Genomic DNA, 25,090 nt, shown 5'->3' on the forward strand with positions numbered 1-25,090 from the left:
CTTAGTTTAATTTAGTAAAATGTCTACAATCCCTCAGTTAAGCTTTCTTCATTTTAGACGATCTGCCTGATCGCAACTGCGATAGATGCGTTCAATGTTGTATCGATTATGAGGGTTGGCTACAGTTCCAGAACTGCCTTTATAAGGTGCGCTTTTTTTGGACGGGAATGAAATTTTCAAGAACAGTTGATCGGAAATATATTCGTTCACTTTTCAGGTTGTGCGTGATCCATTATTCGAATTAGCCATAACACTATGTATTGTTTTGAATACAGCTTTTCTGGCCATGGAGCATCACGGCATGAGTGAAAACTTTCGTAATGCGCTCGATGTAGGGAATAAGGTAATGATTCAAAAAATTTTAAAATTATTTTTATAATTACAATTTTATATAAAATATTATTTCAGGTCTTCACCTCTATATTCACTTTTGAGTGCATTGTAAAGCTAATGGCTTTGTCTAAAGATTTTTTCTTATGCGGTTGGAATATATTCGATTTGATTATTGTTACAGCTTCTTTGCTGGATATAATATTTGAATTAGTTGACGGTCTAAGTGTTCTAAGAGGCTTAAGATTGGTGAGTTTCAATATTAAAAAATTCTTATCCATAACCTATTTTTCCATATATCTCTGGCTTGGCTTATTTGAAAGCTATCACGATCGCGACACTCTCAAATTAATCAAATACATATCTGAGAAGTGCTTTCAAATGTATTTTTACCTTCTTTTCACAAAAATTCAGAAAACTTTCAGGTTCGCCTTGTTTTCAACTTTACAGCTTCAAAATGTTCACTTCTTAATTTTGAATTTAACTTTGGATAACGTCATTTGACGTTTTCGGCGTTCTCGAATATGCGGGGTTTCATGAAAAGTATGAGATCTAAGTTTCTCAGTCCGTCTGTCCGTTCTATGCCTGTCCATCTGCTCTTACGTTCAAGCTTTTCGACACATTTTGAAAAAATTTCGTACAACGAAGTGCTTTGGCACAATGACGAACACTCAGATCAGACCTCTTTTTCAAGCACTTCCCTTAAAACTCCTAAAATCACTAACAGCGCCAATAATTGCGCTGAAGGTCGTCGTATTAATAACTGTGTTAAATGAAGGAGTATAGAGTATTCATTGGCTCACTATAGAGCTTTGACTTGTTCTCGCACTATGGTTTTTTTCGATCTAGATAGATATTTGTACCAAGTTTTATAAGACTATTCCCCCCCCATAAGTTGAAAGTTCCAGTTATTAGGGAAAATCTCGCTCTAAATATATCTCGTGTCGTAGCACTTGCTCGAACACTTTTTCGCAAAGACTGAGTGACTGACATTATCACGAAATCAACTCGAAATTTTCCGTTGAGCGATCTTCTCAACGTATATTATATTAATTTCAAAAATGTCATATAAGAAAAGCTAATCTTGTGTTGTAATTGCTTTTTAAAGCTACGGGTATTAAAATTGGCTCAGTCTTGGACGACTATGAAGGTATTGTTAAGCATTATTATATCAACGATTGGAGCACTGGGTAATCTGACGTTGATATTGGTGATTGTGATTTACATATTTGCCGTGATTGGTATGCAATTGTTTTCTAAAGACTATACACCCGATAAATTTGAGCCGGATCCAGTGCCAAGGTAAGAAGTCTTCTTCTTCTACAAGTTGTATATTAATTAATTTAAGAAAATTTGAAAATAATTTTCAGATGGAATTTTAATGATTTCTTCCATTCGTTTATGATGATTTTTCGTATACTATGCGGTGAATGGATCGAGCCTCTATGGGATTGCATGAGAGCGGAAGAAGAGGTTTTTTCGTTGTTAATATTTATTCTCATAAATAATTAATTTTAATTAATTGATATATGTGTTTGTTGTTGTTTTCAGCAAGGCGCCTCTTCTTGTTTCGCCATCTTTCTGCCCACACTAGTTATGGGCAACTTTATGGTTTTGAATTTGTTCTTGGCGTTGTTGCTCAACAGTTTCAATTCGGAAGAATTGAAGTCGAAGAAAGAGGTAAAATTTTATTGTTTTCTTTATTTTTTTTAAAGGAAGTCCCTTTCGTTAAAATATGTGTGTGGTTTGCAAGTTTTAAAAAAGTTTTTTTTTTTATATTAAAATAACAAAAAAAAAAGAGATATGAAAAGCAATTATGATGAGCTTTAAATGTTCTTATGTGCAACGAAAATGAATTTTGTTGTTTTTATGTTTTATGTCCAACATGTGCGTCATGTTTATCAAAAAAAAAAAAAAAAAATAAGCAAATAAAACTTTGAAAATGGTTTGTTAACCAATAAAAGATAATAAATAAAAACTCTTAAATTTACAAAATAATTAAAAACACATGACCAGACTTGGGATAAATCTAGAGCACTCAACTCATCATCTTGGAAAATAGTTATGTTATCTAGTGTTTTGCATAATTGAATTATTTGTTGACTTATTTTCTTGTTGCTTGAAATGAAGTGTTAGCTTAAAAATGGAAATAATAACTTCTGATAAGTTCCATCATAGGAGACGGTAGCCTAGAAAATGGACCCCAACAGGGTCCACACCAAAAATGGATACTGGTAGGGTATCTAGGAAACTGTGAATATTGGCTGTTCTACTTCTAAGCAATGGTGAATTGTGATAGGGTGTATTCTCATAAGTAGCGGCGGATTTTCAACGTTTCTATTCCGAATGTCACGTCTTCTCTGAAAGCTAGTGATGATCGCAATTCGTATCCCAATAGGATGTGTTCTAATGGGTAACGACGTGCAAACACATGAACACCCAGTGTTCGCTTTAACATTAATATTTATAACAGATCTTTTTACGATTAAAGTCACAGATGTACGCCCCATTACAAACGCGTTACGCAATCTTACGAGATCTCTCACCTCTTCACATCTTCCGCCTTTCACTCATGACGTTTTATATTCACCTGTAATTGAAAACCCTTTGAAGTTTTTCCTTTTTCTTTAATGTTTCTTGTATTTTTTCCAGATATTTCGCTTTTTTAAGCATAATCTTGGAAGCAGAGATATTAAGATTCCCAATTAGTTTCCTATTTCGAACGTGTTGAGGATTATTGGACGATGCTGAAGTCTTCTTCAAAAGATGTAGTTCTATCGTTCGTCTAACTGATAAGCATTGTATAGTCGCGATTTGTGAAACCCAGCGAAACCTAATCCTTTGCTATTATTATTTTTCATTATTATGATGCGTATTTTTACAGCTTGTTTGAGACGTTGTATGAAGACGGTGTTGGTGAAGTGCATTAAGGCATATTACATTACTCAATAAGTCTCCAATCTGACAAATATACGGCAACACTGTTGACAAGCTTCAAACGAAATGCGCCAGGAGTTCATGACATTGCGGCTATTAGTTTACGAGTACCTTATGATTTAGTGATGTTACTTGTTTCGCTGCTTAGAACGCCTTTCACTACCACTCTGTCCGCTCGGTCGACTACCGATTTGGTTTTGAAGTGTCGTGATGACTCCATGTTTCATCCATTGTCACATATCCCGTGAGGAAATATTTTCTATTCGTTCGATGTCAAACGTGAACAGACGCTACGCTCAATTCGAGCAGAGCTTTCTCATGGCCAAATGTTGCCATGCAACATATATCGTAAATACATGGCTTTCCGATATCTTTAAGGTGTCACCTATCTCAAGCATCTTCAATTTACACTCCTTTAAAGGTATTTTGTAGACTTTTTTTATGTTTTCGAGAAGAACTGCCGAATGTAACTGACTAGAATATTCACCATTATCGATGCTCTTACGCTAATGCTGAATTTAAATGCTCTTTTTTCTCGTTATAAAACTAGGATCACTATGACCTGCAAACTAATCGTCGGAATGGACTGAAATTTTGCCACATATCGTGTGAAGGTTGGTACTGTTCACAAATCAAAAGGGTTTCTTGAACAGTGCTACCGTGTATGGGTCAGGCCGGAGACTTTGTGAGTAATATAAGATACAAAACTGTAAGATTGTGCCTGAGGAGTTATGGAGACATGAAACTCTCACCACTTTTCACTATTTTGTTCTCTGCAGTGATAGTCAAGTTTATGGCCTATAGTTGCTTCGATTGCATTTGTTGAGACCTTGAAGGCGATCCATTTCCATTAGAAACAAGGTTCCTTTCTTTGCTTCTAGTGACATTTGCACTAATTTTCGAATTGCAATGGTGATGCTCTATTAAATATTTGATCACCTTAAGGTAATTAAAGAAATGAAAAGACTACTGGACACAATAACCTAATAACTAACCTATTAAATTGATATGTGACCGTCTTAAACACATGACGTACACACTTGACAGCGTTTTTAAATATGAAAAATAAAAATGAAAATAAATAATTCTTTTAAAGTAACTCTCAGTGTTATTAATCGGTGTTTGCTGCATATTTATAGGGAATGTTAAATATATTAGAACAAAAAAAAAAAAAAAAAAGAAAGAAAAGCATTGAAAAAAATAAAAAATGCAAAGAAATTAGTTTTGCACTTTTTTGTCTAAATTGTTATTACTGTGGATGTGATTAGATGATAAGCGTGTTTTTGTTAATAAAAGGAAAATGTGTGTGGGAATGTGTTAGATTATGAAATATTTTATAAAGTACACATTAACAAAAAAAAAACATAAATAATTTAATGAATAAAACAATACACTCTCTATTAAAGATCACATCTTTTATTCATTTTTCTTCAAAAGATATTTTTTTCGCATTTTCTCATTACTATGCCATTCACTATACTACTAATCCCCTGCAGTCACAAGCGTTTATCGCATAAATCATTCTTCTGCTCTTCTTCTCTTGGCTTGTACAACCTAACACTAGAACTATCGACGTTTTCCATATACCTATTTCTACCGAAAGATCTGAATTTGATCCTCTTTTCATTTGCGAAATTGACATAATCGCAAAAATAACGATAAGAAGGCGAAATTTCGCATAAACATTCCTTAATCGCTTAGAAAGCTGCGCTTAAAAGATCTCTGTGGTCTGTCTACACGAACGCCTACAATGAAAAGAAAATTGAAACAACTTTGAGAAAACATGGACAGATTTTCCAAATTTTCCTCGATGACTTTTGATCCTGTGAAGATATTTCGCGCATAACACCCGATCCCACCCGATCGAAAATAGTTATTTAATTGTATTATTTATGCTAATGTTTTTAAATTTTCTGAAGTTAAGTAATCTGCCTCTATCCATTAATTTTATCAAATACAGACTTTTATAAGGATAAACATGAAGCCCGATATTTATTTTGCTTTTGAGCTAAACTATAAAAATTTGCGTTCCATATCGGACAAATACTCATACGCTGTCGAGTACCAATAACCCAAAATGCAAATTCGATCTTGTGTTTGCTTGTAAATCGACCCATTTTTAGATCAAACACGCAGGTGGATTTGACAAACATTTCGGTAGCAAGAACATTGTTTTGGCTTCTCATTGATCGCGCTCTTGTTTGCAGGCAGAACGCAACCAATTCTAACCAGTTAACTGCATATGAGGAATATGTACGTCATAATCTGTCTATCCGTCTTTGTCGGATTTCCTCATAAAATTTTATCAATATGTTTGTATTTATGTATTTGTATTTGCCGTAATAATATATTTTGCTAAACATTGTCCATTCGTCATTTTGTGTCATTCCAACCTAATTACACATGCACATATTCGACGAGTATACGAGTACACGGCTAACGAAGTCGAGGCAGTCAACTGGTTAACATTGCATTCCTAATCGATCAAGAAATATTTGTGCTACTCTTCACCTTCCTATCCTCTAGCTGGACCAGGTAGAAAAAATGTATTGTATATGAAGGCTTGGAACGCGTTTGGAACATTACCCGTATTTCTAGTGTTAAGCTGGACAACTGAACCTGCCTTTCTTTGTTTTTCTAATCCATTTAAATGTATACAATAAATATTTACCACAATTTTAAATACTATATAACTATTTTTGTTTTAATTATAAATACCATATAAAAGAGGTTTTAATTTTGATTAATTTTTTTAATAATTTTTTTTATATTACTTTTCTCTTTCTCTCTCTCCTTTCTCTCTTGCTCTCTCTATTCCTGTAAATACATGTACTTTTGTGCTTAACTGCCAAATTATTACATGTGTATTTTTGTGTGTGTGTTTATTTGTAAAATTTTCTAAATTAAACGTAATTATTTTTAAAAAACATTCGCACTTTAAAAATGTTTAAAAATAAAAAAACGAAACCAAAAACTATCTACACTATATTGTGTTCGTTGAGGAAACAAAAAAACAAAAAATGAAAAAAAACGCCTTCATTTATGTCAATTTGAACAATAAACGCGAATAAAAATTCGCCATATAACCCATAACAAACTAAACCTTTTCACAGATATTCAAAAAAAAGGTAATTTTAACGTTCGCTTTAAGTTTCGGTTACTATACCCACCACGAATGGGCTTTATTGGTAAATTGACCAAATGTTGCTAATGCTTAGAAAGCATTTCAAATAATATATGTTTACAGCATAATTGATTGACTTATGTTTGTCGGTCTTTTTGTCTGCCTGTCCTTCAGCTAATATGTTCATTAAAAGCTTAAAACACGATAGCGGGCTATGGCCCACCTTTAAATACCCTACATTACTTCGTTTATTCCAGTTATCGATATAATGACTTTTTCAAATAATCCGTTGTATGGCAGTGGTCGAAGAAAGCCTTTGTTCTTGCGTGTGAGAACGTCAGTGTATCAAATTTAATCAAAATAGCTCAAAAACTGCAACCGACACGTTGAACGCAAAGATACATGAACGTACATCATATGGACGAACGGACGGACAGACATGCTTAGCTCGATCTAATACATCTTTAGCCCGTTTTCGTGTTACGTATACGTCTGTATAAAACTTCTTCTAAAAATCTTCAATCGGAATATGTACATTTTCCCTTTTAAAGGATTATTTACAAAGTGCGGGAAAAATCATATAAAGAATGATATTGAAAATAAGTACTACGTACGATGTATGATCAATATATCATATGAACGAACCTTAGCTCGTTCTTACGCTCGCATGTTATATACAAGCTACTGGTGGGTATTGGATGATTCGCCCTAAGGCGAATAAGAGTTTTTTACTTGTTTCTTCTTTCTTTTTATTGTTATGTTTTGTGTTTCGTTGTCACCTTTTTTAAAAATCCTTTCTTTATTTGCCTGAGTTTGGAAAGAAAAAAAAATTTGTGATATTATTAATAAGGCTGAAGCATGTGAATTAGAGAACTGCCTAAAGCAGTGAATTGGTGTTCATTTCGTACGCTTTCTTGTTTGTGATAAACGTAGAAAATATTGGCTCAAGAAAAAAGTATATTTTCTTTTTATACTTCACCTTCTTACCCATCATTATGTTAAATTTCTTTTAATTGATATGAAATTGCATTCGCCTTTTGTATTAGGAAGTGGGGGAGGAGTCGAAGTTGACGCGTAGCATCGAAAGGGTAAGAGATTTGATACGAAAAAAGCGGCAAGAACGTAAAGAACGCAAAGAGCGTGAATATGCTGAAAAGTTTCATCAAATTGTTATTGAAGCTCAGCAAGCGGCCGCAGTGGCAGTCGATAAACCGAGTTTGGTAACGGAAACGAAATTTCATAGACTAAGCTATCAGGTGAATAATTTTTGTGTTTATAGTAGTTGTAAGCGTGGATTGAATTATTCTTATTATTATTATTTTTTTTATTTGCAAAGGAGTCTATGAATCGTCCAGTCTCTGGTTCAGATTTCGGTTATCAAATTCCTCTTAAGGGCAGCTTACATACCATAGTTGATGGTGTGGAAACTGAAGATGATCGAAAATCTTATACCTCGCAGCAATTATCGTCGCATTTAACGCAAACATCTCATACGCCTCAACATCAGCAGCCGGCCCTGCAGTTGCTTTATCAGCAACAACATCCTACTAAGCCATCTTCGTTTGATGGCACAGTTTCCAGCTCCTGCCAATTAGACAATAACAGCCTAAATCCTCAGGCTGAGCGTCGTTTATTACATCAAATGTCTTCCGGTTTTGGTACACAGCCAAATGATTCGCGCGATGAACCCACAACATATACCGAATCCATCGAATTACGTTTAATGGGTCAATTCAATTCGACCGATACTGATCCATTCGCGACTACAACGGATCAACGTAGTGGCTCATTTATGCGTGCCGATTCTTTGCCAGAGAGTGCAATGCGTCGTCCATGCAGTGAAGAGCACGATGAAGCCTATTTGCGTTACCAGAAATCGCTGTTGACCCGTTCACCCAGTTATCGTAAATCATTGGATCGTTTATCACAATCAAGCGATCAATCACAACGATCACTGATACCTTCACGCAGCCTTAGGTCAGATGATGATTTACATTTGAGCGTGAGACGTGAACCGAGCGGCCAATCAATTAACACAATATCCATCGAACATGAAGAGCTACTATCGAATCAGGCCAATTTACGCGATGAGTTACTAAATTGTGATCAAAAGGAACTTTTCCAATTTCTACAAGATGAGATAGATAATGGAAACAATTATTGTAGCGATAACACTGGAGCCGTTGAAGCAGATACTGATTCGCTATTAATCGTGGAAGGAAAACGTGAGGATCGTAAACCCTCGTCTAGCAGCATTAAATCGAATTTAAGTTACCTTTCAAATTCCATCTTACAAACTATCGAATCGCGTCGTAACGGTAGTCATTCTAGTAACGGTCAAGACAACGATAGCCTGCCATTAGTCGAGCATTCAGAATTTGATAACATAATACAGAGCTTTGAGAAAGAATTAGAAGAAATTAAGAAGTCTACTACCTCGCTAGAAAGGCGGCTGTCCACGCTTTCGGAACCATCACCGGCAGCCGATGAGGCTAACAAAGCCATTTTGGAGCATATTGCTGTCATAACTGGAGCTTCCGAACGTACGGCAGCTGATGAGGTTGTGCACATTCTGAATCCTTATGATAGTTACGATTTATCTACTGTACCGCGACGTCAACAAACTTTACCGGCCACAACACACAGCACAGCGACAAGTCTTATTTCGGTCAAGTCGAAGCGACGTAGTTTAGAAAAGCAACGCAAAATTGATGAGGACTTTAGTATCTCGAATGAAATACGGAAAATTTGTGATCAGATACATGCACCATTCGTGGAGAGTATGGCTGTGGCGGCTACAGCTGCATCCGGCGCTCAATCACCTTTTATGAAGCGTAAAAGTGATTTGTTTAGCGCTCAAGTAGATCGTTTTAAGCGCATGTCGTTAATAGAACGAGTGGAAGAGTTGCCGGAAGAGGAGAAACCAATATCGACATTGCGGATGGAATCGGAAAAACTGCCAAGAAAATGTCTAGCACCCGAAGCGATTAAAGTAGACAGTCTGTCGTTGAAAAGTACGAATTCCTACGAAAATTTGTTGATATCAAAGCAATTGAATCGTGCTAAGCGACAGGACAGTTCGACATCGTCGTCGGCTGCAGTGCCACCTACACCACCTACATCGCTTAAATCGACTATTGAACCACCCACACTTACTCAAATGTCTTCATTAAAAGCCACACCACCCCTGACTGCCTTGACTGAACACCAGCAACACTATCATGCCACTACGGCACAGACGCAAGCAACACCAATCCTATCTAAGAAAGAAACTGAGTCGGCTAAACAGCGGAGACCTGCCAAACGCGGCGAGCATCCACAATCGAAATTAGACAAAGCCTCTTCCTTTCAGTCAGCACGCACCGAATCCCATAGCTCTGGGGCCACGGAAGCAACATCATATCTGGCACTAGCCACCACAGATGCGGCTTCAGCACAAATGGGCAGTGGTAGCGGGCAAGAGGGCGCCGCTGGTGATGCTCTCCAGTCGCAGAAGTCAACATTCTCACGACTGACTGAAAAACCATGGCATTGTCTGGTCTCCTACGTAGACGATCTCACTGTCGGTGGGAGACGTAATTCGCAGGGAGCATACAATGATCCCATGACTTTTCCAAGTTTCGGCCACAATAAGCCACCCAAAGTGCCAGACGATTGTTTCCCTCAAAAATGTTACGATCAGTAAGTATTTTTAATTAAATTGTCTTCGAGCATCCTCTTATTTCTCTCAATTATCCTTTAAAGTTTTTACTTTCGTTGCCCGTGGTTTATGGCCTGCATGGATACTAAAGGCGCCAAGAATTGGACTAAAGTGAGAACGGCTGTCTTAACTGTTGTGGATACTCCAGCTTTTGAGTGGTTTGTGCTAGTTTTAATATTCGCCTCCAGTATCACGCTATGCTTTGAGGACATTTATCTGGACAGCAACAAATCATTAAAACGTATTCTATATTGGACCAATTTCTCCTTCTGTTTAATATTCGTAGTCGAAATGGTCTTAAAATGGTTGGCATTGGGGTTTTCCAAGTACTTCACCAGTTTTTGGACAATATTGGATTTTATTATAGTTTTTGTAAGAGAGTTTTTTAAAAAGAAAACTAATGTTTATGATCGAACCTAAGAAGACTAACGATCTCTGCGATATATTTACAGGTGTCCGTGTTCTCTTTACTGATAGAAGAGAATGAAAATTTAAAAGTGTTGCGTTCTCTAAGAACCTTAAGAGCTTTGAGACCATTAAGGGCCATCTCAAGGTGAGTTTTCAGTTTAATTTACTATAATCTCGTTCTCGCTCTTCCTAATTAATTTATTATTAATCATAAAAGTGACTTGAGTAACGGAGAATGCTGTTTTTTTCTAATTTTTCAAAATGTATTCTTGCGATATAATGTTTGCGAAAAGCATTGACTTGTTGAATTGTCGTTTATATGTTTATATACATATATATATATATATATATATATATATATATATATATATATATTTCTATCTCTCTCTCTATCTCTCTCTCTCTCTCTCTCTCTTTCTCTCTCCGGCAAAGCATTAAACATCTACTTTCAGATATCGTCTCTGTAAAGCTATACAATAAATAAGAGAAAAAAAAAAAACATTTATGGTTGAAATGCTCGCCTTATGTTCAAAACACTTTCTTTTTCTTATTTTTTCAACACTTTTTTTCAATCAATTTTTCTTTAATAATAATTTTTGTTTGTTATGTTCGTCATACATATTATGTATGTATGTATGTATGAATGTATGTATGTAATAATTTATGTATATATATGTATGTATATGTGAGCTTCTAATAAAAAAAAGCACTTTATCTTAATATAAAATCAAACAAATTTTGGAAGAGAAAAACCACTGTGATGACCAACGTGATATAAAGAATTTTTGGAAGTGTTTAGTACAATATCGTCTTCTTTAAGGATTTCGAATAGAAATAATCGATTTAAATCCTTAACTCAACATTTAATTAGTAGTCATCGTGAAATCCATTCATTCAATTTGTTGTTGTGTATATATGTGTGTTATTGTTGTTTTCTTGATCACAAAATATTTATTACGTAAAAATACAAAAATATTCGACTTACGTGTTAATTGTGTATTATTCTGTAAAATTACATGAGAATCGTCTTACAAAGCATATTACTAACGGATATCCATCACCGTCGCTTACGGTTCGATTTAAGCTGATTTAGTATGATTTGCTATTAGGCGATATTATCGGCGATAGTTTTATTATTTTTTTTCTTTTTAAGTCTTTCGTGTACTCAGCTTATAACGTATTTTTTAATGAGATTTGGTAAATGTAAGAAATGTGGAACTAACTGGCTTAGGAAATACATTAAAATTCTCTTCCTCTTATTCATCTGTTAAGGGACCTTTGATCTTTTGTTTGGCCAAAATCGCATGCAAAATCGCTAGACTTAAGATCCACCTTTTGCTCTACTGACTGAAGCAGGATCAGTTTTTATCTATCAATTTAAGCTTGTCTGTCTGCCAATCCGTCTTCTTTTCTTTTACTTTACAGGTCGCAACCGTTGAGATTTTGACGAAACTTGTTTACCGACGTCTTTTAACAGATGTACGAACGCTATTCAAAATGTTTTTGAATGAATCAATTTCTGGACAATTTCCCATGTAACGCCTTATTGTGAAGAGTCGTCATATGCCTGACTGTAGGGTGGTCTAGAGTATTTTAAGATAGCAGTGGCCCACTGTAGTCGTTTTGCTTGCTTAGCCTTGGAGCAGTACCAAGCGAGCTTAAATGGAGGAGACGAGCATCGATCAGAAGCAACAGCAAAGTTCGAAATAGCGGTAATTGTATATGTAACTACTATCAAGTGTGGTCTGCCGCAATAAGATTCGAACTCGCGCACACTGACTTGGAAGTCGCGAGGCACAGATATAAATAATTCGATATGTTATGAATATAAATAAAGCCTTACCGGTTTTCCTAAGAGATGGCGTTAATTTACCTGTAAACAATTATCGAATCGTGAATTTGTCACATGAAAGTACAATTTTTAAATCTTATGCCATGGCGTAAGTTATGCCGCTATAATGCCAATTTCCTTCCGACGCCGCTACCGCTTCAACAAACTTTGAATAATGCTCTGGTGGATTTATCTTCACGTTCACATCAGTCGAAAATGCCCGTTTTGCGCACTGTGCTAATTTCTGATCAACATACTCTCTACTCTAAGAACTGATTTGACCATTTCCGTCTGTCTGTCTATCGGTTGTTGGAACGCTAACGGTTATAAAAATTTGAATAGAAATCTGTGACAGTATATCAAATTCGAAAATAAACATTATCAGCGCTCACTCACCTACATACAAAATAAGTATCGATTATTGGTCCTTTGTCCTTCTTCAAGATATCATATGCTTCTCAGAATTGGGACGCCATAGGATTTTCAACCAATTTGAGATTGTTTTTGACCACTTTGACCGGCTTGCAGTGATTGTTGTTCGCTCGAGTAAATGCCAATTTTACTATGGACCGCAGCAATAAATCTACGTTTCATCCATTGTCACATGCTGCGGGAAAAGAGTCTTTTCATTTCGCCTACGCAGCTTCAGAGCTTCAATCTTCGAAACGGTTTCGTGTACTTTTTCGTGCTCTCTTGCACAATTGCCGAGTGCGAGCAATCAAAGGGTTAAGCATCATCGGTGTTTAAAATTAGCAAACCACTTCTCTACCGTTTATCTCGACAGAGTAGAGCCCAAATAACACTTGTCAAGTCGTTGCTTTGCTTGAACGATATTCTTTCCCATTAAAAGACAATGTGTTAGCAATAATATGCGAAACTCAGATTTCTTTTCGGTTGGAATGTCACGAAATTTTAATATTTTTTAATTTTTACTGTCTACGTGTCTATATGTCATCCTATGGACTTATTGAGTGGTGTGTCAATTTAACATTTTTTTTTTCAAGTAGGCGCGTGAGAACACTTGTGTGTGTGTGTAAAACATGTAAGTGAGAGCTAGTGATGTAAAGTATTCGGATACCCTATGATATTGCAGATAAGTGATAAGTGATTTTGTTCCAGTTATCTAAGCAGCCATTGTTTTTGTCATTGCTTCGTTCAGGAAGTTAAGCGGTGATGGATAGATTGAAAAATGTTTCGACATATTTCGTCTTTGGTTTTTCTTTGTATAAGTTTGCACCTTCACCTTTCTTTTAAAGTATGAAATTTTCTAATCCTATATGAGTAAATCCCCATCCCGCTCTTATATATTTATAATTGGCATGTATATCCCATAACCAGTATGCATTTCTATGTGTTCGGCTTAAAAATATGATTGATTAATAAATAAAATAATTTTTTTTTTTTTCGTATTTGTCTACAATAAGTATATGTGTGAAGAAGCAAAAAAACACAAAATAAAAAAAATTACAAATAAAACTCAATCAACCCTCTTTGTTAAAGAAAAAGAAAACCTTCAGCGAATGGTATGAAATTTTATTTCTATTCCAGGTGGCAAGGAATGCGAATTGTAGTAAATGCTCTCATGTATGCAATACCATCAATATTCAATGTACTTTTAGTTTGTTTAGTATTTTGGTTGATTTTTTCCATAATGGGTGTACAATTTTTCGGTGGTAAATTTTTCAAATGCCTTGACAATGAAGGAGAATTGCTGCCAATAACGGTTAGTTTAAACTACAAAAACAAAAAAAAAAAAACCAAAAAGAAAAACAATAATTGTTTGATATAAGAAAAGGAAACATGAAGAAAATCTCCATCTCTCTCTCTCTCTCTTTCCGTCTCTCCCTCTGTATCACTCGATTCCGGTGTCTTAGGAAGTGAACGATAAATGGGATTGCATTGAGCAAAATTATAGTTGGATCAATTCCAAAATAACATTCGATCACGTAGGTATGGGTTATTTAGCTTTACTTCAAGTGGCCACTTTCGAAGGCTGGATGGAGGTGATGGCCGATGCGGTTGATGCTCGTGGCGTTGACTTGCAACCGCAACGTGAAGCGAACCTTTATGCTTACATCTACTTTGTCATCTTCATAGTGTGCGGCTCATTCTTTACTCTTAATCTATTTATCGGAGTTATCATTGATAACTTCAATATGCTCAAGAAGAAGGTAAGTCACTAACATTCCCATTATGCACTCACGATCAATCAATCAATCAAAAACCAATGTACAAACACTGATTTTTTTTTTTCTGTTTGTATATGTAAAGAAAAGCAATATAGAAAAGAAAATGAATTTTTTTTTCTTGTATAAAATAAAATCACTTTTATTCTTTCCCCTTCCTCTTTCTTTCTTTCTCAATCTTCAACAAAAAAAAAAAAAAAAAAAAACCAACAAAAAATGAAAAATTAAAAAACGCTATTGGAAAACATATTTATAAAAAAATAAAAAAAAAAACATGTATCCATTCATATTGTATAATTTTGTATAGTATGAAGGAGGAGTGTTGGAAATGTTTCTCACCGAATCTCAAAAACACTATTACACCGCCATGAAAAAGTTGGGACGAAAAAAACCACAGAAAGTCATTAAGCGACCAATAAATCATTTTTTAGCTATGTTTTACGATTTATCTAATTCAAGAAGGTAAACAGTTAAAAAAAATATCAAAATCTTAAGAAATAAAAAGCTAAAACTATGATTTAAATGAAATTCATTACAAAAACAAAAAAAGAATATAATAATGAAAATAAACAAAACAAAAATTAAGTAAAATTTAAACAAAAAAAAAAAAAAAAAAAATTTTAATTTTTTTTAGTTTTATTTTGTTTAATTAACATTTAAACAAAAAAAATCCTATAGTAAACTAAGTTCACCGGCTTTTTTAACGCTTTTCAAAAATCAAAATCGATTTTGTTTTTATATATATATGTATTTTTGTTTTCTTTTATAATTTAAACAAGAGAACACATATAAACACGATCCTCATACGCTCTCAGCAACAAGAAACTAATACAAACGAAACCGCTGATTACCTTTCAAAGTGGTTTTATTCATAAATTTTTTGATATAAATGGAACGCTCTCTTCTCTTACTCTCTGTAGGAGATTTATTTGTAGTTTTGTTGGAATCGATATGATTTGGTGATAAAATTATTTAAACACTTGACTCTTCTACTCATAGAGAGAGATGCGAGTTTCTACAGTATTGCAGCCATAAGAACTACTACAGATGCTTACTCAACTTTATAGATTTTTATTTTATATAATCGAAAATAAAAAGCTGTAAAGTCTGGAAATTCCTTTCCTACGAACTAAAAAAACAAAAAAAAAAAAACACTTTTGTACCCATCACAGGAAATATGTTGTATTGTTTAAATGCTTGCAAAGCTTGAACGGTTCCAATTTTGGTCGGCCTATCAGTCATACTTTATTCAAAGAAAGATTAGAAGAGTATGACATCTATTGTTGTATAAAAATTTTTTGTTCATATCGTGCAAGTTTAGGCATTCATTAGCTTTTAAGATTTCGTTAAAGGTGCTGCACTGGAACATGCTTGAAGGGACGTTTCTCCGATTTAGTATTGGTACGGGAACTTTGAAGATTTTTGTGGTGGCTTCGCAGATGTTGAAAAGTCATTACGTCGGGCTTTCCAAGTGATTGCTTAGAAAATTGTATTGCACCTAAACGCTTAAGAAGTAGTTTTCTAAGGACCTATCGGAACTCGTCTTTATCGATGCCTACGCTTGAAGCTTCGATTGGACTTCGTCTCCGAAACTGAACACAGTTCGCCTGCAATTACCAAGCCATTCATAAATGATGGCATTGACATATTAGACCTTTCGACTTAAAGGTCCAAGTGTTGCTTGTGAAATGTTGTCGTAATAAAATCTGCATCTCGTTTAAGGGATTAAATTGTTAAATAATATATGCATGAAATATTAGTTGAAATATATTATACGATACGATACGATACACGATAGTTAGATAGATTCTTACGCTCTTTTGTAGTGAAGCTAGTGGTGTGTACAAAAAAAAAAGAAAAATTCGGCACAAAACGAATTTAATTTTTTTTTTTTTTTTTTTTTTTTTGCTTACTAATGTGATTCGTACTTTGTCAAAAGTAATTGTCCTTTCCTGTCTCTTTCTCTTTCTCTCGCTCACTCTCTAATCCCCATTTCAGTTCAAATCTCGTTTTTCCCCTTTAATAAGAAAAGCAAAAAAAAAAAAAACGAAAAAAAGAACAAAAAAGACAAAAACATGTTTTTTGTTTTTTAATATATGTCTATATATGTCACAATGCATGTAAGACCTTTGTATATAAACCTAATAGGCATGTTTCTGTGTATTTTTCGTAGATACACTGGACACAACAACAATAATATACAAATCGCGTTACTCTCTCTCCATACCTTCCTTTTACTAAATATATATATCTATACCTCTCTCTCGCTCTCTTTGCATTATAAAATAAGAGATATTTTTAACATTGAAACAAACAAATTTCCACATTTAGAAACTGAACATTTACATTTCCTTTCATTTAGTAAAACATAGACACGGCAGAATTGAACCTTTGGTCTGTCTGTTGTGCGTTAAACGATTTTGAAACCATTTTTTTTTTTTTTTTATCCTGAATAGTAATAAAACGTACGGTTTTTTGCCGTAGAATTAGTTTTGTCCGTCATTTTGTGTTCAATTTTTATCGATTTTCGTTTTAAGCGATTTTGAATTAATTTTTGAAATTTTTATTTTTATTTTGCTATACCCTTATTGTTGTTAGTATAAAGTTTTATTTTTTTTTTTCTATAATACTATCAAATCAAATATTAACTAAAGCAAATTTTTAAACCATTTATTTTTAATCCTCTTATCCTCTCAACAAAAAAAAAAAAAAAAAATTTTAAAAATTTAAAAAATTAAAAAAATTAAAAATTTATTTACACCAATCATTATATAATCTCGATATTGAACAATATCATCAATCAACATTACTATCAACATGAAAAACAACAATAATAACAATAAATACAACAACAACAATAACATCAATAATATACAAATCAATTTTGTATAGATTTGAAATCGCAATATTTGTACTGATTTTTTTAAATATGTTAACTATGGGCATTGAGCACTACGATCAACCGCATGCAGTATTTTTTATACTCGAAGTAAGCAATGCATTCTTTACTACCGTTTTCGGTTTGGGTAAGTACCAACTTGAGAGGGCCGAGACGACAATATCTCGCCCGAATGAATAACGCATACGACGGTTATAATTAATAAAAAATTGAATATGTTTTTTTTTTCGTCCCCGTACTTTTATTTTGCTAGAGGCCATAGTGAAAATTATAGGTTTACGTTATCATTACTTCACCGTACCTTGGAATGTTTTTGATTTTTTACTGGTATTAGCTTCAATATTTGGTATTCTCATGGAGGATGTAATGATTGATTTACCGATCAGTCCAACATTGCTGAGAGTGGTGCGGGTTTTTCGCATTGGACGTATATTGCGTTTGATTAAAGCGGCCAAAGGTATACGTAAGCTGTTATTCGCTTTGGTTGTATCACTGCCGGCCCTATTCAATATAGGCGCTTTGCTGGGCTTAATTACATTTATTTATGCCATTTTGGGCATGTCGCTGTTCGGCCATGTGAAACTGCAAGGCGCCCTCGATGATATGGTTAATTTTCAAACTTTTGGTCGTAGCATGCAATTGTTATTTCGTCTTATGACTTCTGCCGGCTGGAATGATGTACTTGAATCATTGATGATACAACCGCCAGATTGTGATCCACATTTTAATCGTCAAACGAATGGTGATTGCGGTCATCCTCTCCTTGCCATTACCTATTTCACTAGTTTCATTATCATCAGTTATATGATTGTGATTAATATGTATATAGCAATTATTTTGGAGAATTTTAATCAGGCTCATCAAGAAGAAGAAATCGGTATTGTTGAAGATGATTTGGAAATGTTCTATATAAGATGGTCAAAGTAAGGAAATCGATTATATTAACACGAGAAACGCCAAAAAAAATTTCTTAATTGATTTAATTACAATTTTTCAGATATGATCCTCACGCCACTCAATTTATACATTTTGGTCAACTTTCGGATTTTATAGCCTCCTTAGATCCGCCATTAGGTATTGGTAAGCCTAATACCGTGGCTTTGGTATCTTTTAATTTACCGATAAGTCGAGGTAATAAAATACATTGCCTGGATATATTGCACGCTTTGGTGAAACATGTTTTGGGTCATGTCGAGGAGACGGATAACTTCAAGCAACTACAAGAACAAATGGATGTGAAATTTAAGAAACAATTTCCAACACGTAAAGAATTGGAAATTGTGTCTTCGACTCGGATATGGAAGAGGCAAGAAAAGGCCGCCAAAACTATACAAAATGCGTGGAGAGACTATCAAAGGTAAGATATTAAATGAATCAATTTATTTATTTTGATTTTATTATAAAATGCACTATACTTGTTTTTAAATGCATTTAATTGAACAGTTGAGGAGTAGGCGTTCTCTTTAATAACTTGGATATAATTTTATTATTAATTATTTTAATGGCGGTACAATTAAGGAAAAAGTGTAGAGAGAGTCTTGCGATTACAAAACAGGTCGAGCAAAGCCGACCATTAGATCCCCTACGCCGCTTTGCCTAATACAGTTATTCACTAATTTTGGGAATAAAACAGACAAAAAATTACACATTATTTCAAGAGTGTACTTTCAATGGAAGCCCGCACATTCGAGGATGCCTAAAACGTCATACGACATGATCAAAATTTGGCAAACTTAATTTGCTTTCTTCAAATTTTATTACTTTTCAGCTTCCGTCATATAAAACGCAACTTGTGATATAAGGGCTTGCAGTTCTTAATAACTCCTCTATACGTTGGTATCAAAAAAATTGCAATTCAAATTCCGTATCGTTAATGGTTTTGCTCAATCGTTACTATGGACTAACTTTCATCATGAAGTAATAAAAAGTAAGCCCATTTGTTTTCGTTATTTGGAAAATGGCCAAAAAAGTGGACTGGTTCGAAAAATTTTCAGTAGCGTTTAGCAGTATACTAAATTTCATCAAAATATCTTATAACTGTGACCCACAGCTTGAACACAAAAGTACGTAGACAAACATTAAACGGACAGACGGAAAAACAAGCTTAGATCGATTCACAAAATGATTCAAGAAATTGATTCTGAATCGTTTGGTATAATAAAACGTGTGTCTCCTTTGATATCTTCTGAATATTACATATGTCCACACAAGCTTAATGCGCCCCATAAGTGGTGCATGCTATAGCAAAAAAGAAAATTATATTCTGCTGCGACCGAATCTCTTATACCTATCACATTTATTCTAAAGAAGATTCAAGAAACGTAAAAAACGAAATTTCCCTACTCTATATCGCCGTGTGGGCGTGGCTGCCTTTTCTATTTTCACAGAATAAAAGGGGAGTTTCTGTCGTGTCTAAAGCGCGCTTTTCCATTTCTGCTGCCATGAGTAGCTTTACCAAAGCAATAACAAGACCGATGGACAGACTGATTGACAAAAAAGTCTAGAACAGTTCAGACTTGCTACTGATTAACAATACATAGGTGTGGTCTCTAAAGCTTTTTTTGGGTCTTGCAAACGTTTTAATAAAATCAATAATCCTTTGGTAATGGACAAAAAAATTAATAAAAAAAAAGAAATTTTGTAAAAATTAAAAAAAAAAAATTTTTGTAAAAAAGGATAAACAAAAAAATAAAAGTTCTTTTAAAAATCAAAAAAAATGTTTACTAAACTTGAATTTTAGGAAGAAAAAGGAGAAAGAACGGTCGAACTCAGGGGATAGTGCTCAAACATCAAGTCCTGGCGGCTGGCATGCCCGCTTGTCTTCATTGAATTTCTTTCATTTACAGGTAGACGTTTCTGTTTCTTTTGTTATCATTTGAGATGGAAACAATTAAAGCCTTTTTCTTGTTTAATAAAAGGTTTCACGTCGCGGCACTCAATGTTCTAGTCGGGCGTCTTCGCGTAAATCTTCTCGTGCGTCAGACGCTTCCGATATCAGTGAGCTGGCGGGACCATGGCTTAATTTACCTTTAATGATGGTTTCTGGTGCCGACGATGTTGTCAGAGATATTAAACAACAAAATGAAGAACTGGGAAAGCGGTATTTACAAAATATTAAATTGTTTTGCAAAAAAAGAAACAAAAAAATTTTTTTTTTTGAATTTCAAAAAAAGAAAAATATTTTTTGCAATTTTTGACGAAATTTTTTTTGTTTTGTTTATTTTCAAAAAAAAAAAAAAAAAAAAAAAAAAATGAAAAACAAACAAACAAATCGTATTTGTTTAGTCCTATTTTTAGAATTTCCTCTTGTTTATCCCTAACCTATGAGTCCCTACTCAACGAAATGGTTAACAACATAATATGCAGTGGTTCCCATGCAAGTGATTTGAATTTATTAACAAATTTCCAAGATTGTACACGAGGTAATTGTTAGTCCTCTCAATATCCACTTTTTCATATATAGTTAAATAATAAAATTAAAAAAATTAAAAAAAAAGAACCAAACAAAATTACTTAATTCATCTTTAAAAGATGTTAAATATCTTATATGTATTCGTAGAAACAAAAAAAAAAAAAAATATTAAATATAATTATCATAAATTATAATACATTTTTTTTTGTTTTTTTTTTGCTCTATAAATAACGTCAACTAAATACCTTTAGTATATTAAAGACGTTACGTTCTCTTATCATTCTCATAATTTCATGCATTTTGTGTAAAACTTTTCAAATCACGTAAACCTTACTTGAATTGGTTGATAACTACACTATTGAAAACATATTACTATTGAAATCTTAACCTAAACGCTGTACTTAGTTTATATCAAATAACATAAGTATATTCAATTTTTATATAATAATATAGTAGTGGCCTCCATTTCCGATCTACATATAAAAAGTGAACAAAATCTTTATGCTTCTTAGTGCGTTGTATGTGAGTTTTCTTGCGTTGATTATCTATATAATAATAAATGCAAAAAAAAAAACAAACCAAAAACAAAAACCAGAAAGAAACATTTTATATGAAACCCACTTCTCTCTCTTTCTCTCTCTCTCTCTCTCTCTCTCTCTCTCTCTCTCTCTCTCTCTGTCTCTCTCTTGTTCCTCACTCGTCTTTCGGCGCTCTCCATTCCCGGTGTCTATCTTTTCCGCTCTCATAACTTAACTTTGATCGCTTAATTTACGTAAGCATTAACTCTCCCTCAATAGTTCACTGCGTGTTTATTCCTCCCCTCGAAATCTTTCATAACATCTACCGTAAAGCTTGCTATACGAGTGTTATTTATTTATTAAGGGCATTTGTGAATTATTGCGAAAAATTGAAAATTTTCCTTCTTAACGATCTTCAAAATGAATTTTCGTAGATTTTAACTATCGGAAAATTCATTTTGAATATTGTTAAGCGTGAAAAACTAAACAACTGCAACGAAACGAAACGAAAGGGAATAAAACATTAATTAGGCAACGGAAAGATGTTTAGTTAAATTTTAATAGCAAATGAAGATCATCTGGTACTTATTTTAAAATATCTAAATGAAAACAATAAAGTGCAGCGAATATATTATGTGATATACATATGTCGAGAAGAAAACAAGTAAAAGCACTATAGTGGGTCCCCGCCCACCATTAAATACCCTACATCACCTTACATTTAGCTCTACAATGACTTTAAGGCGTAGAGTAGCCTGCGGGGGTTGAGTATAAGGAAGTAAGGGGTTTTTAAAACCGATCTGAAAATCGGTGGCTGAAAAACTAATCTGATCTGAAACTTTTGCAATAACATTCGTCCTTGGACCGAACTGTGCTGCCGTACCAAATTTCCTCAACGTATTTTTAAAATTGCGGGATGTAAGTTGGGCACAGGGAAGGAAACAACCCCTACAGGCGGACAGAGAAGCTTAAATCGATTCAGAAAATAACCCCGAAAGTGATTCTGAATCGATCGACGTGAGCTTATGGCAAGTCCTTCTGGGTGTTGCATACATCACACCACAAATTTAATATACCTTTGTACTGCAAGTGGTGTAGGGTACCAGAAAAATGCATGCATCCATGCTTTAAGTTGTGTAAATAGTTTTCAATTAGAAATTATTAAAATAAAACCAAATATTTTGTAAAAGCAAAAAATTAAAACTGGACTTGCAACCCGAAAATTACTTGGCTTTAAAAACTTTTAATTTCTTGATTTGTCCATTTAAGCAGTAAATCTTTGAGGCATTATTTATTATATTTATTTCGAAATGAGTGCAAACAACTGAACGCGTAATTGAAATTATTCGTCAATGTTTTAATAAAGTTCTCATTATATCTAACAAAGTGCACATCACATGATAAATCTGCCAGACGGTTCTATAAAGACGCGCATCTAGCTATGTTTGCTAGAGAAATTTTGCTTCGTCGAACTAGAGATTTCCAGGTATTGCGGATGCTCCCATTTTTACTAAAAATATCGATAATTTTCCGCCTATTCCCGACTGAGCTTTTAGTGTAAGATCTTAAGCTGTTTTTTCGGCTTTTTCTTTAAAAAAAGTTTCGGGTCAATTTCGAATTTAATCAATTCAACTGATAATTTTTTTTCAAAGAAATGTTAATTTTGTTTTAGAGTGGAATTTGTTTTTATTCTGGAATTCCATTTGTATACTGATATCATTATCTTTCTAAATAAAATTAAAAACTAAATTAATTTACGGATCTGTCAACGGAAATTTACCAAAAAATGATAATTGTAGTCCACACCATTTGTGGTACAATGGTATCTTAAGGTTGTGCGGATCTGTGTAAAACATAGAAGGACTTGAGGTAGGCTCGTCTTCTTCGTCCATCTGTCCGCCTGTCCGTCTTTTTTTCGTGTGCTCAATCTAGAGACTGAAATTTTTAAGATAGGGATTTTGACGGCGAACGCTCTTGAAAATGATTCTGATCGGATCACTCTTTCGACCAGCTCCGCCCGATTTTTAAAAATCGTTACATGAACAATTTTATTAAGGAAAGTGGCGTAGAATATTTAGTTATGGATCTTGTGCCACGTAGTGTTTTTACTTATTCAATTTGATTTCGTAGAGAAGCCATATACTGGTCTACAAGCTTAACCTTCTTGTTTATTGTTCTCAAGGAAATTCTCTTTGCAGAGAAGGTTTTCATGCAAACTCTTTCAACACATGTTCATTCACCTGTAATTACAATGACGAAACAGTCGGTTTGGTGAAAAATTCTAGAGTCTGGCAAGCCTTGATTCCAATTACAGGATATCGTCTTCTTAAAAGTGTGTTTTAAAATGTTTTCTTACATATTGAATGTTTGTACTCTACCCCACTTGCAGTTCAAGCCCCATTAGCTTTGAGGTGTTCTACCTGAATGATGTCTTTCCACCTATTTTCATGTTCAGTACTATAAGAGGTTTTATACACTGAAACTTTTTGGCCTAAGATTGATTATGCGGGTAGACACAGTCAAGGCTTCAGCCTGGTCACGTTTTTAAGGTACACAGAGTATGAAAACTGAAACTTTTCGCCAAGGAGGTGTTTAGTCCCTGGATATTGAAAGGACACACGTGTACGGACGTGATAGGAGCGAGCCCGATGCCTTACTTTGTGTCATGCACTCGGTTGCAACGCATGTTCGCACCAAGCAAGCATGAAACAGTTCCCCGCGCTTTGAGTTAACTAAATCCAACACAAATCTGCCGCAGCAGATTGGTCCCGCCGTCAGGCCAGAAGTTAGAAGCGTTTAAAAGAAGAAAATGGATCTCAAATTTCCGCTTAGGACTTTCATCAGGTCTTGCTAGAAAATCAGCTAAATCGATTGACCGGCGCTATACACCAATAAGACTACGTGAAAATATGACATAAAACTATAATCCACGATCAATATATAAAATGATTCATTCTTCATTTTATCGTGCAAACAAACATTCCATTGTACATGTGAAATATTCGACCTAAGACACATCCAAATTCTTTTTTATACATTGTTATTATGTTTTAATAGAGTGTATATGATAGGATCAGTTTAGTGAGTGAACAGATCATATATTTGGTAAAAAACAGAATATTGAAGTTAGTTAGGACTTCTAAAAGACTCGACCTAATCTGAACATCATTTCTTACTTATCCGATACTTTGTATAAGAGTATTACCCTGTATCTCGTTAGGAATTCTTTAAAATTTATGTTTGCTCGAAGTAGAAGTGAATGACAAAAAAAAATAAATAAATAAATAAAAAAAAAATAAATTAAGAAATATAGATTTTTTTTTTTAACTACACTGAGGGACACGCCTGCTATTATGCCTGCAACAGCTACAAGCTATAGATTGCAACAAATCAAGTCTTTTAAATACTACACCCTTCATCCCCGACAAGAAAAAAAATGCCCTTTTGAGTTGATTTTTAACATTTTCTGTTTTTATTTTTATTCTTATTGTCGTTGTTGTCGTTTATATTCAGTTTCTCAACAATTATCATAAAAAACATTTCGTCAAAAACTTGCTGTTTTATTAAAATGAAAATAAAAAGAAAAAAATCACTTGCTTTTTTATAAAAAAAAAATTTTTTATATTTTTATTTAAAAATTGGTAAATTTTTTAAACATAACATATGTTTATTTTTCTTTTTTTTGTTTTGTTTAATCGTCTTTTTTACAAAAAAAAAAAAAAAAAAAAAAAAAAAAAAAAAAAAA

At 33.9% G+C, this 25,090-nt stretch overlaps 1 protein-coding gene across 6 annotated transcripts in view; it reads left to right on the forward strand.

The window, feature by feature from the left end:
- LOC119636173 (sodium channel protein 60E) overlaps window positions 1-25,090 on the forward strand; it is a 158,973-nt gene that overhangs the window by 130,421 nt on the left and 3,462 nt on the right. For 2 of the 6 annotated variants that reach the window (XM_038031361.1, XM_038031362.1), the window contains exons 10-29: window positions 58-146; window positions 218-343; window positions 409-579; window positions 1,439-1,632; window positions 1,701-1,803; window positions 1,882-2,010; window positions 6,381-6,395; window positions 7,438-7,647; window positions 7,728-10,072; window positions 10,136-10,463; window positions 10,544-10,644; window positions 13,879-14,053; window positions 14,205-14,501; window positions 14,824-14,978; window positions 17,409-17,542; window positions 17,669-18,338; window positions 18,413-18,772; window positions 20,156-20,261; window positions 20,334-20,515; window positions 20,701-20,837. In XM_038031361.1, the coding sequence (XP_037887289.1) occupies window positions 58-146; window positions 218-343; window positions 409-579; window positions 1,439-1,632; window positions 1,701-1,803; window positions 1,882-2,010; window positions 6,381-6,395; window positions 7,438-7,647; window positions 7,728-10,072; window positions 10,136-10,463; window positions 10,544-10,644; window positions 13,879-14,053; window positions 14,205-14,501; window positions 14,824-14,978; window positions 17,409-17,542; window positions 17,669-18,338; window positions 18,413-18,772; window positions 20,156-20,261; window positions 20,334-20,515; window positions 20,701-20,837 (6,027 nt within the window). The remainder of the gene's footprint in view (window positions 1-57; window positions 147-217; window positions 344-408; window positions 580-1,438; window positions 1,633-1,700; window positions 1,804-1,881; window positions 2,011-6,380; window positions 6,396-7,437; window positions 7,648-7,727; window positions 10,073-10,135; window positions 10,464-10,543; window positions 10,645-13,878; window positions 14,054-14,204; window positions 14,502-14,823; window positions 14,979-17,408; window positions 17,543-17,668; window positions 18,339-18,412; window positions 18,773-20,155; window positions 20,262-20,333; window positions 20,516-20,700; window positions 20,838-25,090) is intronic. The other 4 variants (XM_038031364.1, XM_038031365.1, XM_038031363.1 and 1 more) reach the window with 3 other exon arrangements.

Source organism: Glossina fuscipes, unplaced genomic scaffold, assembly GCF_014805625.2.
Source record: "Glossina fuscipes isolate IAEA_lab_2018 unplaced genomic scaffold, Yale_Gfus_2 28, whole genome shotgun sequence".
Lineage (NCBI taxonomy): Eukaryota > Metazoa > Arthropoda > Insecta > Diptera > Glossinidae > Glossina > Glossina fuscipes.